This window comes from Sciurus carolinensis, chromosome 17, assembly GCF_902686445.1.
Source record: "Sciurus carolinensis chromosome 17, mSciCar1.2, whole genome shotgun sequence".
In the NCBI taxonomy this organism is placed as follows: Eukaryota; Metazoa; Chordata; class Mammalia; order Rodentia; family Sciuridae; genus Sciurus; species Sciurus carolinensis.
In genome coordinates, this window is record NC_062229.1 from 11666699 (window position 1) to 11686435 (window position 19737).

General features: G+C 37.5%; 1 protein-coding gene across 1 annotated transcript; it reads right to left on the bottom strand.

The window, feature by feature from the left end:
* Nucleotides 1-18453: 18453 nt before the first annotated feature.
* LOC124969070 (olfactory receptor 7E24-like) lies at nucleotides 18454-19440 on the bottom strand. Its single transcript, XM_047531892.1, has one exon. The coding sequence runs from the start codon at nucleotides 19381-19383 to the stop codon at nucleotides 18454-18456; it is 930 nt and encodes a 309-aa protein (XP_047387848.1). The 5' UTR covers nucleotides 19384-19440.
* Between the last annotated feature and the right edge of the window lie 297 nt (nucleotides 19441-19737).

The window sequence follows — 19737 nt, forward strand, 5'->3', positions numbered from 1 at the left end:
CTTATTAGGTTGAAATACAAATAACAAAAATTACTATTTTAGCCATAAGAAATATACACTTTAGTGACATATATTTGGTCATTAAGATTTTTTAAAAATTAAGCACTCAGTCATTAAAGAAACAGTGGGTATATAGCTCAGAATGGTTGTGAAAGGGCTTGGCAGCATTGGAATGGTGTGAAACTATAAAACGTGTCTCAGACCAAGCTCTAAGGGTCTCTGGTCACTTCCCTCTGTTCTTGCTTTGCTTTTCCTAGGCTCATGGACATCTCTGCCATTGTTCTTGAGTAACTAAATGTTGTAGATGCTGTTAAGGGAAGACTGGGGCTCGTGTGCCATGCAGGCAAGTGCTCCTCCATCTGTCTCCTGTTTTGTGGGACATTCCTGAGTAGGATGAAGGTACAGAGAGGAGACCACGAGTGTTCTGAAACCCCACTGAGCATGGCCAGGGACCTGTGCCCAGAGCAAGGGTCTGTTCAATGTTTAACACATTTGTGTGTGTGTGTGTGTGTGTGTGTGTGTGTGTGTGTGTGTGTTTTATCTCCTGTATGAAATTTGGAATAGGCTCTATGGAATCAAAAATGAAAGAGAGATGGTCATTCCACCCCAAATATACCATATACTTACATAAGGACTGTATGGAAAAGTATAATTACAGAAATATGAAACCAGTAACTTTAGACAAAAAGATATTTCAGTTGAAAAGTATGAAAACTAGCCTTCCCACATAGATAATGACTGTCTACCATTTGTGCCCATATTTTCACCTTCATCACATCTCAATCACAGAGATCACAGTCTTTCTGTTTAACCTGGATTCAGTGCCATTATATCAACAGGAAATCATCTTGGATGACATTCCTGAGTATGACAGATGCTAGCTGCCTGCCCTTTGTTCAAGAAAGAAAGAGTCCAGCCGACAGCAGCCAAAATTGAACTGAGAATCTCTGGGTCTGATTCACTAATCTTTTTCACTGTTTTCCAGCCATCAGAATATGTTCAACTGAACTGGATTACAGACACATATCAAGTACAGTCCTGACTCTTGCCAAGTCCCTGAGTAGTAATGAAACCAGAACTGCTTTGGCTCCTCTTCAGATAGAGAGGGATGATTACCAAACTGCAATAGGATGTGGCAGCTGCAAGGATATCGTGGTGTGGGGGAGACAGAGAGGTCTGTGCTGGATTACTTGTGCCCATTTGATCTGAGACCCAAGTCTCATCTCAGCCATTCTTCCTGATTTGGTGCAACTGACTGGGACTATCCAAAATCCCAAGGGAATGTGCACAGGAAAAGGTGTCCCATCCTGGAGTGACAGAAAGTATAACCCAGGGATGCTTGTGAAGGGGACAGCCTGCCAGCACTGGCCTGCCAGCATGCGATGTGCCTCAAATCCACAGTGCATTTCACACAGGGCTTCAGTGTTTCAGACTAAACACCATTAGACTTTACATCAATGTCTGTGCTGCCTTCTGTTCTCTAACATGAAATGACTGGCACTTACACCTGGGGAATATGTCACACAGGAATTCAAACTACCTACAAATGAGGCAAGTCTCACAACCTGAAACTCAGGAATCTCTCCATAAAGAACTGTGATGTTTGGATGCTTATCTCATCCTGATCCTCATCCTTGTCACATTCATGTACCATTTAGAGTCTGAGGACACTGTTTAAAAGGACATGTCTTCTCCCTTTGGTGATGAGAGTGCATGGCAGGAAGTCAGGGTGGGAGTAAGACAACACTTTCCATGAGCTTTCAGTTGCACTCAACACAACCAAGAGTATGAACTCACAGTGTCTCACTGATCATCTATACCTTGTTCTCCCTCTGGGCAGACAATCTGCATGTTCCTCCTGATGGAGAAGAAGTAATGCTCTGGAATGTCCTTCCTCACCCTTCCCCTCCCACAGCAGTTACTGATTCACACTGGGGCTCTGCTGATTTAGGACTAAGGAGGGAAGAGTCAAAGCCCAAAATGACCCTGGTGCCCTGTGGTCCCCACTTCAGCCTCAGGGTGTCAACACAGGCTCAGATAGGAGCTTCCTGAGGCAGACACCCCCAGCAGGATGAGACAGGAATGGAGCCCACTGCACTGGAGTCATGGAGTCCAAGGGCTGAAGGCACAGGCTGATTGTTGACTATCGTGTGACCTTGGAGGCTCAGTGCTCAGGGTTCCTAACTCACCAAGTAGTTGAAGCACATCAGCAACTCTAAGAGCTTCCTAATACTGAAGATGGAAAAAGAGTAGAAAATAAAATCAACAAATGTTTACAGTTTGTATCAACTTATAAGAGGCCTTTTCTCTACTATTAATTTCCTCCATTTATTTTTAAAAACTTTATAGTGTATCATATTACCATTATTATGGTATATAGAAGTAAAAAATTACAAAGTTACAATCTAGACTGTTTCAAGTATATAGATGCACAGCACTAAAAACACACATATTTTTATGAATTATACATCATCATTTCCAAAACCTTTCATTATTCCAAAGTGATACTTTATTACAAGTATGAAAAATTTCCAAACATTTCTTCCTAATACGGTCTACGGTCATTGCACTAAAAACATGAGTAATTAAACAGATCATTATTACTGAAAGTCAGATTAACAACATTGGATACTTAAGTTTGGTGCATTTTAATACTTACATTGCAACTGAACTCTAAAGATGCTGAGATTAGACTGCCCTGCTGTGCACCCTGTTGCTCAGGCTGTAGATGAAGGGATTCAGCATGGGTGTGACCACAGTGTACATCACTGAGGCCACTGAAGTCTTCCTGGGAGAACATGATAGAGTTGATCCAAGGCTCACTCTACTGCCTGTTCCTAAATATAAGCAAATGACTGCCAGGTGAGACCCACAGGTGGAGAAGGCTTCATACTTCCCAGCTAATGATGAGATCCCCAGAAGGGAGGGAATTATTCTATAATAAGACCAAAGGATCTCTGAGGTGGGGAAAGGCCATATATGGCAGCAAGAAAATACTTGTCAATGTTACTAGAGAAGATGTCAGAACAGGCGAGAATCAGAAGTTGAGAAGGGTCACAGAAAAATTAGCAATTTCTACACTTTGGAGTTGGTAAAGTGCAATGAAATCAAATTGTGCAGTTGAAATTCTAAAAAGCCAAACAAAAAAGATACCAAAACTTATAGGCCACAGAGACAAGGATTCATGATGACAGATGGCGACAAACAGGTCATAGGCCTTCACAGTCAGAAGCATATAATCCATGCATCCAAAAATGGTAAAAGAAGACTTCTGTGTCAGGCAGCCCATAGAGGAGATAACTCTGCTGTGAGTTTGGATGTCCACAATTATGTTCGGGACAGTGGTGGATGAAACCACTGTCAACCAAGGACATGTAGGAGAAAAAGAAATACATTTGGATGTGGAGGTGGGAGTCAGAGCTGACAGACAGGATGATGAGCAGGTTCCCAAGTACTGTGACCAAGTACATGGACAGTCCAAAGAGGATGGACTGCAGGTTTGCCTTCTCTGAGAAGCCTATGAGATGGAATTCTGAGACATGTGGTAAATTTTGTGCTTCTGTATTGCTTGCATGTCAAACAAATAATAACAACAACAAAAAAAAAAAAAACAGAGGAGAAGAAATACTTTTCATAATAAAACATTGGTTCTGGTACAAGGAAATTAGGAAGGCTTTTAATATGCTTTATTACATTCTAGAAAAATGGTACAAACTCCTTTGATGTAAAGGGGGTAGATAAGGGGGGTAGATGATGTAAATATATGTATCCATAGAGCTAGAACTCTAAAATTCTGAAGAGTAAACTAAAGTTGATAGTTCATAAACCATAAGTTATGGCAAGAATATTGGGAAAATGAACAATCACGTTGTGTGAGTTAATGTAAACAACTGCTAAGGAAATCAGAATGGAGGTTCCTCAAAAGACTATAAATGGCACTAACAAGTGATCTCACTTAGCACTCCTCAGTATTTATCCATAATTGGAGACAGCATGCTTTAGAGATGTTTGCTTTTCCATGTTTATAGCAGCACAATTTATAATAGCCAAGTTAGGGAACTTGGCTAGGTGTCCATCAAATGATGAATGCATAAGGAAAATATGGCATCATCAGAATACATTCTTACATACTAGGTTTCACTCTTATGCTCAAGTGTTCATCCAGGGGTTCCATAAATCTAAGGTTTCTGATTTTCCCCCTTCATGGTTGTAAGTGCTCAGGCAAATATTGTTTATCTTTTTAAAAATCATTTCATTTTTACTCATAACATTGGCCTAGGTAGACTTAAAATTATGATAAATGTGGTTTAGCTAACTGTCCATAAACAAGATCATCACAAAACAAAAATGTGGCATTAGTATACACTGTATCAGTCAATAATAAAAAATAATAAAATGTTAAAAAATTCAGAAATTTCTTTTAAATGTGATGCAACTTTATTTGTATCAACCCCATAAATAGCTGGCAAGGCAAACAGCTCTTTTCCTTTCATCTTCTCTTCTTTTTAAATTTTGTTGTTGTTGTTGTTTCTAGTCTTTTTGGTTTTGATATAATCTGCCAGAGTGCTTCACCATCTTCACTGTCTTCAAATCCTCAGTAACAGATGAGGATGTTAGTACTACAGGAACCTCCAAGCCCAGTTCGAGCCCCAGATTTCTCATTTCTAATAGGAGATTTTCACACAATTGCTTCCTGATACATGGATTACCATTCTCTTGCTTCAGCTACCTGAAATCAAACTGGGTTCATTATTTTTTCATGTCTTACTATGATTTATTTGGAATAGAAAAAAGGCAAAAATAAAAGAATTAGAATAATAATGGAAATGCACCTGGACAGGTTTCTCACATGTGAAATGGGATCACCTGGCACAGAGGCACACACCTGAATTTTGAGATAATCAGGAGTTGAGGTTAGAATATTGTGAGTTCAAGGCCAACCCAGACAACATGAATAGACATCATCTCACACTTCACCACACTGGTTATGGCAAAGTTTTATGAAACAAGCAAGTATCTACTTAATGAATATTTTTATTGTTGATGCTGCCTCTCTGCCAACAAAGTTAAAGGCTCTGGGGAATCAGTAAAGAAAGAGTCAGTAATACCTCCCCATTGAAAAAATTATACTCATCATAGAGGAGAAATTTTTTTTAAATAGGAAAGCAATAACTTCCTCTCATGAGATATTTTAGTTGAGTGGTATGAAGATTCATTTTATTATTATTGAAAATAATTTCTAGATTGAATTTGCCTTCATTTTATACTCATAACATGAAGATAAAAATGGAGTACCCATTGACAATTTAATCCCTACTCAATGCAGCCATGTAAACTAGACATCAACTCAGAGCACAAAGCTGAGTCTGAGAGACTAACCACCCCAAGTCACAGGAACAATAACTGTAGTCAGCAGCATTCACGACTAAACTGCCCCCTTCTGGATTTGGGCCAGTACACATTTTCATTGCTTCCAAACCATTAGAAAGATCCTTTCATTTTTATTCATTGTTCACAAATGGAGTATAACCTCATTTCTCGGGTTGTACACAATGTAGAGTCACACTGTGTAATCATACATGTACAAAGGGAAATGATGTTTGTCTCATTCCATTATCTTTCCTTCCTCCTGACCCCTCACCACCTCTCAATTGCCTCTACCCAATTCCCTCTACCCAGAGTGCCTGGACCTCCATTCTTTCCTTACCCTCTCCCACCCCCATAATGTATCTTCACCCATTTATCAGAGAAAACATTTGGCCTTTGGTTTCTTGGGATTGGCTTATTTCACTTAGCATGATATTCTCCAACTCCATCCACTTAACCTGCCAATGCCATAATTTTATTCTTCTTAATGCCTGAATAATATTCCATTCTGTATATATACCAGTTTCTTTATCCATTCATCTATTGAAGGGCATATAGGTTGGTTCCACAATCTAGCTATTGTGAATTGAGCTGCTACAAACATTGATGTTTCTGTGTTACTGTACTGTGCTGATTTTAAATCCTTTCGGTATTAACTGAGCAGTGGGATAGCCGGATCAAATGGGTGTCCCATTCTAAGTTTTCTAAGGAATCTTCATGTTGCTTTCTAGAGTGCCTGTAACAATTTGCAACTCTACCAGCAATGTATGAGTATGCCTTTTCCCGCATATCCTCACCAACACCTATTATTGCTTGTATTCTTGATAATAGCCATTCTAATTCAGTGAGATAAAATCTTAGTGTACTTTTGATTTGCATTTCTCTTATTACTAGAGATGTTGAACATTTTTTCATATATCTGTTGATTGCTTGGAGATCTTCTTCTGTGAAGTGTCTGCCCAGTTCCTTCACCCATTTATTGATTGGGTTATTTGGATTTTTGGTGTACTATTTTTATGTTCTTTATAAATTTTGGAGATTAGTGCTCTATCTGAAGTGCTTGTAGAAAATATTTTCTCCCACTCTATAGGCTCTTTTTTCACATTATTGTTTCCTGTGCTGGGAAAAAGCTTTTTAGTTTGGATCCAGCCCTTTTATTGATTTTTTGCTTTTATTTCTGGCACTCTAGTAGTCTTGTTAAGGAAGTCTGGTCCTAAGCCAACATGATAAGATTTGGGTCTATTTTTCTTCTATTTGTTGCAGGGTCTCTGATTTAATTCCTAGGTCCTTTGATCCATTTTGAGTTGAGTTTTGTGCAGGGTGAGAGATAGGAGTTTCATTTCTATTTACTGCATATAGATTTCTAATTTTCCCAGAACCATTTGTTGAAGAGGCTATCTTCTCCATTGTATGTTTCTGGCACCTTTGTCTAGTATGAGATAACTGTATTTATTATGTGGGTATGTCTCTGTGTCCTCTATCCTGTACCATTGATCTACCTGTCTATTTTGGTGCCAATACCATGCTGTTTCTGTTACTATTGCTCTGTATTATAGTTGAAGGACTGGTATTGTGATACCTCCTGCATCACTCTTCCTGCTGAGGATTGCTTTGGGTATTGTAGGTCTCTTATTCTTCCAAATAAATTTCATGATTACTTTCTCTATTTCTATGAGGTTCCTCATTGGAATTTTAATTGCAATTGCATTGAATCTACATAGCACCTTTGGTAGTATGGCCATTTTGACAAAATTAATTCTGCCTATCCAAGAACATGGAGATCTTTACATCTTCTAAGTTTTTCATTAATTTCTTTTTTTAGTGTTCTCTAGTTTTCATTGTAGAAGTCTTTCACCTCCTTTGTTAGATTGATTCCCAAATATTTTATATTTTTAGAGGCTATTGTGAATGGAGTGGTTTTCCTAATTTCTCTTTAAGAGGATTCATCACTTAGGAATAGAAATGCATTAGATTTATGTGTGTTCATTTCATATCCTCCTACTTTATTATGCATTTATTTGTTCTAGAAGTTTTCTGTGGAGATTTTTGGATTTCTAAATATAGAATTATGTCATCAGCAAGTAGTAATAGTTTGAGTTCTTCTTTTCCTATTCATATCCCATTAATTTCTTTGGTCTGTGTAATTGTTCTGGCTAGTGTTTCAAGGATGATGTTGAATAAAAGTGGTGAAAAGGGCATCCCTGTCTTGTTCCAGTTTCCAGAGGGAATGCTTTCAGCTTTTCCTCCATTTAGAATGATGTTGACCATGGGCTTACCATAGATGGCCTTTACAATATTGAGGTATATTCCTACTATGCCCTTTTATTTTTTCCTAGTGTTTTGAGCATGAAAGGGTGCTGTATTTTATCAAATGCTTTTTCTACATCCATTGAAATAATCATATGATTCTTAAATTTAAGGGTATTGATGTGATGAATTACATTTATTGATTTGCCAATGTTGAACCCACCTTGCATTTCTGGAATGAATCCCACTTGATCATGGTGCACTATCTTTTTCATATGTTTCTGCATGTGGTTTGCCAGAATTGTGTTAAGGATTTTTGCATCTATGTTCATCAGGGATATTGGTCTGAGGTTATCTTTCCTCAATGTGACTTTGTCTATTTTTTTTTAACTTTTCAAATATAATTTATAAAGGATTGTATAATACTAATATCACACAGTTTTATACTAATCCAATCCAATTGGCAAAGGACATACATAATAAACAGAAAAGATAGGTCCTGTTCTTCTTTAATTCCAGTAGTGTACCAACATATTTATAAATGAATGATTGTATTGATAATTCATAATTACTAAAAGTTTTAATTGTAAGTAAAAACTAAGGTAAGTATTTTAAAGGGAGTAATAACTGGAGGCTAATAATTTTAACTTGCTATAAAATCTACATATAGTGAATAGATTACAACTAGCACTCAGAACACATTACCAGCACCCCAGCAGTTACCTTTCTTTTTTTTAAATTTATTTTTATTGTAAATAAATGGGATACATGTTGTTTCTGTTTGTACATGGAGTACAGCATAACATTTGCGTATTCATACATTTACATAGAGTAATGATGTTTGATTCATTCCGTTATTTTTTTCCTTCCCCCCACCCCTCCCACCTCTCTTTTCTCTCTATACAGTCCCTCCTTCCTCCATTCTTGCCCCCTCCCACCCCCCATTATGTGTCATCATCCACTTATCAGTGAGATCATTCGTCTTTTGGATTTTTGAGATTGGCTTATCTCACTTAACATGATATTCTCCAATTTCATCCATTTGCCTGCAAATGCCATAATTTTACTATACTTTTATAGCTGAGTAATATTCCATTGTATATATATATATATATATATATATATATATATATATATATATATATATATCACAGTTTCTTTATCCATTCATCAATTGAAGGTACATCTAGGTTGGTTCCACAGTCTGGCTATTGTGAATTGAGCACCTAAGAACATTGATGTGGCTGTATCTCTGTAGTATGCTGATTTTAAGTCCTTTGGGTATAGACCAAGGAGTGGGATAGCTGGGTCAAATGGTAGGTCCATTCCAAGATTTCTAAGGAATCTCCACACTGCTTTCCAGAGTGGCTGCACTAATTTGCAGCCCCACCAGCAATGTATGAGTGTACCTTCTTCCCCATATACTCTCCAGCACCTATTGTTGCTTGTATTCTTGATAATCGCCATTCTAATTGGGGTGAGATGGAATCTTAGGGTAGTTTTGATTTGCATTTCTCTTATTACTAAAGATGGTGAACATTTTTTCATATGTATGTTAATTGCTTGTAGATCTTCTTCTGTGAAGTGTCTGTTCATATCCTTAGCCCATTTGTTGATTGGGTTATTTGTATTCTTGGTGTAGAGTTTTTTGAGTTCTTTATATATTCTGGGAATTAGTGCTCTATCTGAAGTATGAGAGGCAAAGATATTCTCCCACTCTGTAGGCTCTCTCTTTGCATTGCTGATAGTTTCCTTTGCTGAGAGAAAGCTATTTAGTTTGAATCTATCCCAGTTATTGATTCTTGCTTTTATTTCTTGTGCTATGGGAGTCCTGTTAAGGAAGTCTGATCCTAAGCCAACAAGGTGAAGATTTGGACCTACTTTTTCTTCTATAAGATGCAGGGTCTCTGGTCTGATTTCAAGGTCCTTGATCCATTGTGAGTTGAGTTTTGTGCAGGGTGAGAGATAGGGGTTTAGTTCATTCTGTTGCATATGGATTTCCAGTTTTCCCAGCACCATTTGTTGAAGAGGCTATCTTTTCTCCATTGCATATATTTGGCACCTTTGTCTAGTATGAGAAAATTGTATTTATTTGGGTTTGTGTCCGTGTCCTCTATTCTGTACCATTGATCTACCTGTCTATTTTGGTGCCAATACCATGCTGTTTTTGTTACTATTGCTTTGTAGTATAGTTGAAGTTCTGGTATTGCGAATACCCCCTGTTTCATTCTTCCTGCTAAGGATTGCTTTAGCTATTCTGGGTTTCTTATTCTTCCAGATGAATTTCATGATTGCTTGCTCTATTTCTGTAAGGTATATCATTGGGATTTTAATTGGAATTGCATTGAATCTGTATAGCACTTTTGGTAGTATGGCCATTTTGACAATATTAATTCTGCCTGTCCAGGAACATGGGAGATCTTTCCATATTCTAAGGTCTTCCTCAATTTCTTTCTTCAATGTTTTGTAGTTTTCATTGTAGAGATCTTTTACCTCTTTGGTTAGATTGATTCGCAAGTATTTTATTTTTTTTGAGGCTATTGCATATGGGGTTGTTTTCCTCATTTCCCTTTCAGCTGTTTCGTCGCTTGTGTATAAAAATGCTTTAGATTTATGCATGTTGATTTTATAGCCTGCTATTTTGCTGAATTCATTGATGAGGTCTAGAAGTTTTCTGGAGGAGGTTTTTGGATCCTCTAAATATAGAATCATGTCATCTGCAAATAGTGACAGCTTAAGTTCCTCTTTTCCTATTCGTATCCCTTTAATTTCTTTGGTCTGCCTAATTGCTCTGGCTAGAGTTTCGAGGACAATGTTGAATAGAAGTGGAGAAAGAGGACATCCCTGTCTTGTTCCCATTTTTAAAGGGAATGGTTTCAGTTTTTCTCCATTAAGAATGATGTTGGCCATGGGCTTAGCATAAATAACCTTCACAATATTCAGGTTTGTTCCTACAATCCCTATTTTTTCTAGTGTTTTGAGCATGAAGGGGTGTTGTATTTTGTTGAACGCTTTTTCTGCGTCAATTGAAATAACCATATGATTCTTATCCTTAAGTCTATTGACATGATGGATTACGTTTATTGATTTAGGAATGTTGAACCATCCTTGCATTCCAGGGATGAACCCCACTTGATTGTGGTGCATGGTTTTCTTAATATGTTTTGGATACGGTTTGCCAATATTTTGTTAAGGATCTTTGCATCTATATTCATCAAGGATATTGGTCTAAAATTTTCTTTCCTTGATGTGTCTTTTCCTGGTTTGGGTATGAGGGTGATATTAGCTTCATAGAATGAGTTCAGTAGGGTACCCTCCTTTTCTATTTCCTGGAATACTTAGAGAAGTATTGGATCTTTGTCTAGTTTTGATATCATGGTGATACTGGCTTTAAAGGAGGAGTTTGGAAGGGTTTCCTCCTTTTCTATTTGATGTTACACTTTGAGGAGTATTGGTATTATTTCTTCCTTAAAGGTCTTATAGAACTCAGATGAGAATCCATCTGGGTGTGGACTTTTCTTCATTGGTAGGCTTTTAATGTCATTTTCTATTTCATTGCTTGAAATTGATCTATTTAAATTGTGTATGTCCTCCTGATTCAGTTTGGTATCATCATATGTCTCTAGAAATTTGTCAATTTCCCTTCAAGATTTTCTATTTTGTTGGAGTATAGATTTTGAAAATAACTTTTGATTATGTTTTGTATTTTAATAGTTTCTGTCCAGATATTTTCTTTTCCATTATGAATATTAATAATTTGGGTTTTCTCTCTCCTTCTTTTCATTAGTATGGTAATCAATATTGTTCACTTTTTCAAAGACCCAACTTTTCATTTTGTCAATTATTGCTAATGTTTCTTTTGTTTCAATTTCATTGATTTTAGCTCTGATTTAATTATTTTTTGTTTTCTCCTACATTTGGTTTGATCTTTTTCTAGGGCTTTGAGATGTAATGTTATTTCATTTTTTTGTTGACGTTTTATTCTTTTCTTGAATGTACTCCATGCCATGATTTTTCCTCTTAGTACAGCTTACATAGTGTCCCACAGATTTGTTTATGTTGTATCATTGTTCTTATTTACTTCTAAGATTTTTTTAATCTCTTCCTTGATGTCCTCTGCTATTCAGGCATCATTCAATAGCATATTATTTAGTCTCCAGGTGTTGGAGCAGTTTCTGTTTTTTATTTTATCATTAATTTCTAATTTCATTCCTTTATGATCTAATAGAATACAAGGTAGTATCTGTGTATTTTTGTAATTACTATTTTTTGTATTTATTAAGAGTTGCTTTGTGGCATAATGTGGTGTATTTTACAAAAGGATCCAAGTGCTGCTGAGAAAAAATGCATTTGCTCATTGATGGATGGAATATTCTATATATGTTAAGTCTAATTTATTGATTATATTGTTGAGTTCTATGATTTCATTGTTCAGTATTTGTTTGGAAGATATATCCAGTGGTGAGAGAGGTGTGTTAAAGTCACCCAGCAGTATTGTGTTCTGATCTCTTTGGTTCCTGGAATTGAGAAGAATTTGTTTGACATACATGGATGTGCCATTGTTTGGGGAAAAAGTATTTATGATCTTTATGTCTTCTGCATTTATGGTTCCCTTAAATAGTATGAAATGTCCTTCCTTATCTTTTCTTACTAAATTTGTCTTGAAGTCCACTTTATCTGATATGAGGATGGAAACCCTGTTTTTTTACTGACTCTGTGTGCATGTCATGTTTTTACCCATCCTATCACCTTCAGTCTCTTTTTTATGAGATGAGTCTCTTTAAGGCAATATATAATTGACTTTTAAAGAAAATCCAATCTCCCAGTCCATATCTTTTGATTAAAGAGTTTAGACCATTAATATTCAGGGTTACTATTAAGATATAATTTGTATCCCTGGTCATTTTGGCTTATTTTTGGTTTTTAACTTGACTTGGTTTCTCCTTTGATTGACTTTTCCTTTAGGGTATTCCTCCCTTGACTTACTTACCCTATTGTTTTTCATTTCTTCCTCATGGAATATTTTGCTGAGAATGTTCTGTAGTACAGGCTTTCTATTTGTACATTTTTAACTTTGTTTATCATGGAAGGATTTATTTCACCATCCAATCTGAAGATTAGTTTTGCTGGGTATGATTCTTGGTTGGCATCCATGTTCTTCCAGAGCTTGAAATATATTGTTCCCAGTCATCCTAGATTTTAGAGTCTGGTCTGAAAAATCTGCTGACATCTGTATTGGATACTCCTACATGTAATCTGATGCTTTTCTCTTGCAGTCTTTAAAATTCTATCTTTATTTTGTAGTTTGGGAATTTTCATTGAAATGAGCCTTGGTGTGAATCTGTTGTAATTTAGTACATTTGGTGTCCTGTAATCCTCTCGTATTTTATTTTCCACTTCATTCCTCATGTTTGGAAAATTTTCTGATATTGTTTCATTGAATAGATTGTTCATTCCTCTGATTTGTTTCTCTGTGCCTTCCCCAATTCTAATATTCTTAAATTTGGTCTTTTCATATTATCCCATAATTCTTCGAGGTTCTGTTCATGAATTCTTACCAACTTCTCTGTTTGGTCAACTTTATTTTCAAGATTAAATATTTTGTCCTCCTTGTCTGAGATTCTGTCTTACAAGTGATCTAGTCTGTTGGTGATGCATTCTTTTGAGTTTTAATTTGGTTTATTGTTTCCTTCATTACAAAAATTTGTTTTTTTTTTCAGAATTTTTCTTTATTTGAAATGATCTTCTGTTTCCTGCATTTGCTCTTTTAACTGTTTATTAGAGTGATCAATCATTTGCCTGCATGTTCTGTCTTATCTCATCCTTTACTTCGAGGATCATTTTAATTCAGTACTTCTGAACTTCTTTTCTGACATTTCTTGTACTCTGCTGTCATTAAATTCTACTAATATAGCATCTTGGTTTGTTTGGGTCACTTTCTTCCCTGTTTTTTTCTTGTTGTTCATGTATCTTTCCCACCAGCAGTGTGGATCACAGTTATAGCAATTTCCTTCCTACAGGTTTATGGTCTCCCTGAGGGTTTCCAATACCTTACCTGACCATGAGTCTCTAGTAGGCATCTCAGGCTGGGAGCTGCCCCACCTAATGATGGCAGCTTTCGTATTGGGGATAAACCAAGGTGGCTGCATAGGTTTGCAAATGAGTTGGTAAATGGGGAGCTGCAGTCCGTATGGGCATGGATGCTGAGTTCACTCAGGGCACAAGCACTGAGTCCTGAGGCTCCCAGGTGGGTAGACCTGGGTCCTTACTTCCATTAGTAAGTTTAAAGCAGAAATTTAGAGGTCTAACCCACAGGGACATGTGAAATATTTACTTTCCAGTTTCCTGAGTTGGAATGAAATCAAAGACTTGACATTATTTCTCCTTTTGAGATTGAGTAGTCTGACACAAGATTGGGAGAGGAATGTTCAGCTACAGGAACATATCTGTCTGGGTCAAGAAAGTGGTTGGTGTGAAGTTATCCTCTACATACTTTCTGATATTTCCCTGTGGTCCCTGGATGGATTCCTCTGGTAGATGCCGCAGATACCTTCCACTGCTCACCCCTGGGATCTCTCCCTGGAGAAACAGACATGAAATTCCTGGTGGCATTGTCACCAGCACAACATGCTTAAATTCTTCTGCTAAAATACTCTGTGTCCATCATCAGATGAACCATTTCAAACAAGACACCACCCTTTTCTACCTACCAACCTCATTCAAATTACATCCAAATGCTGTGTTCCTCCTTTTTCTGTAAAATAATGATAAAATGGTAGCTTATGTCTTGAGGAAGATGATACCGATGAGATCCAACAAGTTACACAGGACATGTTGTTCCTAGCCTGGCATTTTGAGAGCCATTTTGATAAGTGGGAAATGGGCTCCCAATTAGCAAGAGGCTGTCTTTCCCCACCCACTCTTCTCACCACCTTCATGAGCCTGTAGGATTGCTAACATAACATTTCAGAGGGAGCCATTTTCTGGGACCATTGGTGAGATGTCTATGAGAAGTAGAACCAAGATCAAAGGAAAGAAACATTTTTAATGAGATTTTAGGGGTTGCAAGTACAACTAAAGACCTATGTCTTATGTTCCTCTTAGCTGAAATGTCATATATTGGGATCCTCCCACTGTGGGGCACTGGCTGCCAAAAGTGTCCTGTTTGTCTTCATGTGGAGAGAATAGTACATTTAATAGTCCCTCTGATCCTCCATCTCCTTCAGCTCCTGTGGGTTTAATACGTGACCCTTCTTGGTTAAGAGCAAGAAAATGAAATACAGATGTGAATCCCCTGCTGGGTGCACAGAGTAGTCTGATGCAGAAGACCACAGGAGGAGACACAGCTGTGGATTCCACTGCATGGAGCCATCAAGCTGAAGGGTTGCAGGCAAAGGCTGATGTAATCTATGACTTGAATGGAGACTCAAGGTATAGGACTCAGAGACTGAATGCATGGAGTGCCTAATTTGCCAAATTACTCTGTAATATACCATCCTCAAAGGACTTCAAAATACTGAAATCAGAATGTGAGAAAATGAAGGTCCATGAAGTGATTTAGAGACTTCCTCTACTCAGGAGTGTAGGTCAGACTCCCCCCACAGTATTGAAAATCATCAGAAAGCTCCTGACACTGTATCCAGATCAGTCCTGAGGTTAGAGTCTGAACACATGAGGAGGGTGACAGAAGAGGTGGTCAACTTCCAACTCCAGGAAGCAGAGAGTTGCAAGGCAAGCAAGTGGTGCAGCCGAGTCCTAGAGTCTAACAACAGTGAGACCAAACTAAGGAGCCAGAGAGGCAGGGTCCATGATTAGTGCAGGGAGTGACCCCAGAGTGGCCCCTCTCCACCATTATGAGGAGGTTCACACACCATCACCTGGTACATGAGAGGAAAGGTCTAGGAGGATTCCCTGCAGCTCCTGGATCATCTGAAGTCCAATGAGGTGGCATTCTACATGCTTGTTAGGTTTGTGCTTCCATGTGGATAGGAAGCCTTTGAGTAGAAGAGAGGGTGGGATAATGGAGACCACAAGCAAGCCCTCAGGACTCTGTAAACACTTTTATTCAAAACATTCACAGCTGAGTATCCAGACTTGAGGCCCATACCTTCAATAATATTTCATAGCTGTGACAAACTCAATCTTCTTGGAAATCCTCCATTATTGTTTTCTATAGCATTCAACTCATGTACATAATTTGTTTTAAGAAGTCAGAACTGAATCCAGGGTCTCCTACATATTAAGCAAGAACCTATCACTGAAGTACCCCAGTTCTTTTTATTTTATTCTGTGTCAGTTTCTCAAGAAGTTTCAGAGTCTGGTCTTGAACTTCTGATTTTCCTGCCTCACCCTTACTAACTGTGATTATAGACACATGCCACTCTGTCCAGACTGCTCTAGGGATCCTCAAGAGAAGAGTGTTAAAAGACCAAGAACACTAAATGTAACAGACTCATGATAACAGTAACATACATCCTACCCAGGAAAAAAAAATCACAACATAAGAAATATCTTTGCCTTTCACAAATAGAATTCTTTGTAACTAACCAAAAGTAATAAGCCATTTTACATACTATATTTTTTCTAAGATAACAGTCCACATTCCTTCAATCTAGAATATATATTAACATTGTAGAGGAGAGAACCCTGCATAATCTGAAGATCAAATGAAAGCTGATTGTTCATTCTCAGAACATAATGTTCTGTTCCACTTACTTTCCAGGGGTTTCAAAATTCTGAGGTTATTGATTTCCCTTACTTCAAGGTGGGAAGTTTTCAGACAAATGCTGTTTGTCTTTTTAAAATAATTTAATCATGTATATCCTTAAGAGTGGGTCCTAAATAGAATAAGATAAATTCCTTGCTTGTAGGATTATATCAAAGTGGATTCTACTGTCATGAATAAATTAGAAGAACCAGTAGAAATAAATGAATGAATAAATGAATGTATAATCATTCATAGTTCTGCCTCCTTCCATGACTTAGGTAGATTTCAAATTTGGAATGTGGTTTCATTGACTGCACACAACCAATGGTATCTCAGACCAGATATATGGTATTAGTGTACACTGTGCCTATCCATGATTAAGTAAAATGAACTGCTTAAAACACTTTTGAGTCTTTTAAAAGTTTTTATACAGTTTCATTATAACAAAGCCCCAAATTCCTGGGAGGAAAGGAGCTCTTTGCATTTTTTGCTGTGGTCATCTAGAGTGCCCTGCCAGTGTGCTGCAGTGTTTCTATGTTCACAAAGCCTCTGATTTGCAGTGGAGAAGTTTAGCTCCACAGATGCCCTCAGAGTCAGGTTAAAGTCCCCACATTTTTATGCTATTGTATAGATTTTCACATCAATTTCTAAACTGATAAATGGATTGTGATTCTCTGACTTTAGTCATGTGAAGGAGACTCGGGGGTCACTATTTTGTCAGGGTTCACAATGCCACAGTTGGGATAAAATACCAAAGAGAAAAGTGTAGAAACTACTGGAAACACAGGAGGAGATTCCTCAAGTTGAAATGGTGATAATTATTACCTAATTACAAGGTTGTCATAAGAATTTTTTCAACTTTTACATTACTTCTCTATTGTTCCTTATTTTGATATATTAACATATTTGTATGTTCTAATTTTAAAATATTTATATTCCCTGTCATCAAACCAAAACCAGTTTGATAGACTATGTCCCTCTAAATTTCTTTGTGTTTTTTGTTTGTTTGTTTTATACCAGGGATTGAACCCAGGTATCCATAAACGCTGAGGCACATCCCAATTCCTTTTCACATTTTATATTCAGACAGGTCCCACTGAGTTGCTATGTACCTCACTAAGGTGTTGAGCCTTGGTTTCACTTGAGATCCTCCTGCCTACACCTCCTGAGTCAGTGGGATTATAGGTGTGCACCAGAGACCCAGCTTGGTGGTCATTTCTTAAAGCAGGTTAAGAACCTTGGCCTTAGAATATACCCTGCCAATCAATATCCAAAAATAACATTACCTGTTAGAAATATGAATGAAACTACCAATTTGAAAATAAAAACATACAATAATATCATTTAGTAATATTTGCTTCATAACTAAAACCGTGTCTAGATTTGTATAATCACATTGAAATTTCACTTCTTGATAACTCAGTGTGATTCCATTCTCCTGCACACCTCTCACCAATAGCCAACTAGTGTTATAAATATGGCAGGTAGACTTTCTTTACAAAAAAGTACCTAAACCTCATCTAAATAATAAACAATATAATGTACTACTTGAAAACAATGTGTTTTTCAGTGTATCTGTGAAATACAAACCATTGTTTCTAATGTTTTATACAATGCACAGAATTGCCTGAGAGAGATGTCATTAAACTTGTAAGGTTTATATTATGGCAATCTATTCAACATTCTTATGCCTCTTTCCATTTTGCATAAGTGAGAATCACTATGTAATATGTGGGTGTAGGTTTGTTGGTTGACTTCCACAATTTATGACTTTTCACTATTGCTATTGCACTCCTACATTTATTGTTCCTAAAACAAAAAACTGAAGTTCAAAAGTTATAATTTTCACCATGCTCAAGTTTGTAGATCAGTAGCATTAATCAAGGGAATATTCTTAAGATACAATCATGTTGACTCAACTCTACAATTTTTTATTTTTCCAAAATGACACTTTGTTTCAAATGTAAAAATTTCCCAAACATTCTTACCCAACACTAGCTACAGTCATTCCACTAAAATTGTGAGAAATTAAAGACATTAATATCACTGAATAAGCAAATTAACACAACTGGATATTTAGGTTTAATACATTTTCTAACACACGTTGCAACTGGCTACTATGTGTGCAAATGTTAAACATTTCTGCTGTGCAGCCTCCTCAGGGCACCTTTAATGTCCCTGTTCCTCAGGCTGTAGATGAAGGGGTTCAGCATGGGGGTGACCACAGTGTACATCACTGAAGCTACTGCACCCTTTCTAGGAGAATGTGACACAGTTGATCCAAGGTACACCCCAAAGGCTGTTCCTAAAAATAAGCAAACAACTGCCAGGTGAGAACCACAGGTGGAGAAGGCTTTGTACTTCCCACCTGAGGATGAGATTCTCAAAATGGAGGAAACAATTTTGTAGTAAGAGAAAAGGATCCCTGAGATGGGGAAAAACCCATATATGGCTCCCAGAAAACTCTTGACAATATTATTAGAGAAAATGATTGAACAGGAAAGATTGAGAAGTTCAGAAGGGTCACAGAAGAAATTAGCAATTTCCACATCCTTGAAGTTGGTGATTTGGAAAATCATGAAAATGTGCACCTGGGATTCCAAAAGGCTAAAGAAGAATGACACCAAAATTAAGAAGCCACATTTACGAGGGTTCATAATGACCAAATAATGCAGGGGGTGACAGATGGCTACAAATCGGTCATAGGCCATCACAGTCAGAAGCATATAATCCATACATCCAAAAATGGTAAAAATAGACATCTGAGTCATGCAGCCCACATAGGAGATGACTCTGCTGTGAGTCTGAATGTTCCTGAGCATCTTTGGGACCGTGGTGGAGATGAAACTGATGTCAGACAAGGACAGGTTGGAGAGGAAGAAGTACATGGGGGTGTGGAGGTGGGAGTCAGAGCTGACAGCCAGGATGATGAGCAGGTTCCCACACACTGTGACCAAGTACATGGACAGGAACAGTCCAAAGAGGATGGGCTGCAGGTCTGGATCCTCTGAGAGTCCCAGGAGATGGAATTCTGATATGCCTGTTGAATTTTGTATGTCCATATTGGATGGACATCTTTAGAAAAATCAAACAGGGTAAGAAAAATGAAAATAGAAATACATCAGCAGGCTGCCCTCACTCTGTGTGTATTCAAATTCAAGTGTGCACAAGGAAGCTGCTCACCCTGGATTTACAAATGCCCTGTGCATAGTTCTCAGTAGTGCCACACCCAGACTTACACACTCTCACTCTCTCCATCAGTCATCCATCTTTCCGCACCTTATTTGGAGACATTGAACTGAGCAAAGTTAGAAGCCCAGGAGCAGAGGGGAGAAGTTCACGGTTCCTAATTAAATACAGCATAATTTTTGAGGGAAAATTTGGGGAAAAGTAATAACTTTCCAATAAATTAAAGA

Coding starts and splice junctions, on each gene's coding strand:
- LOC124969070 (XM_047531892.1), bottom strand. CDS start 19,383: ATGGACATACAAAATTCAACAGGCATATCAGAATTCCATCTCCTGGGA.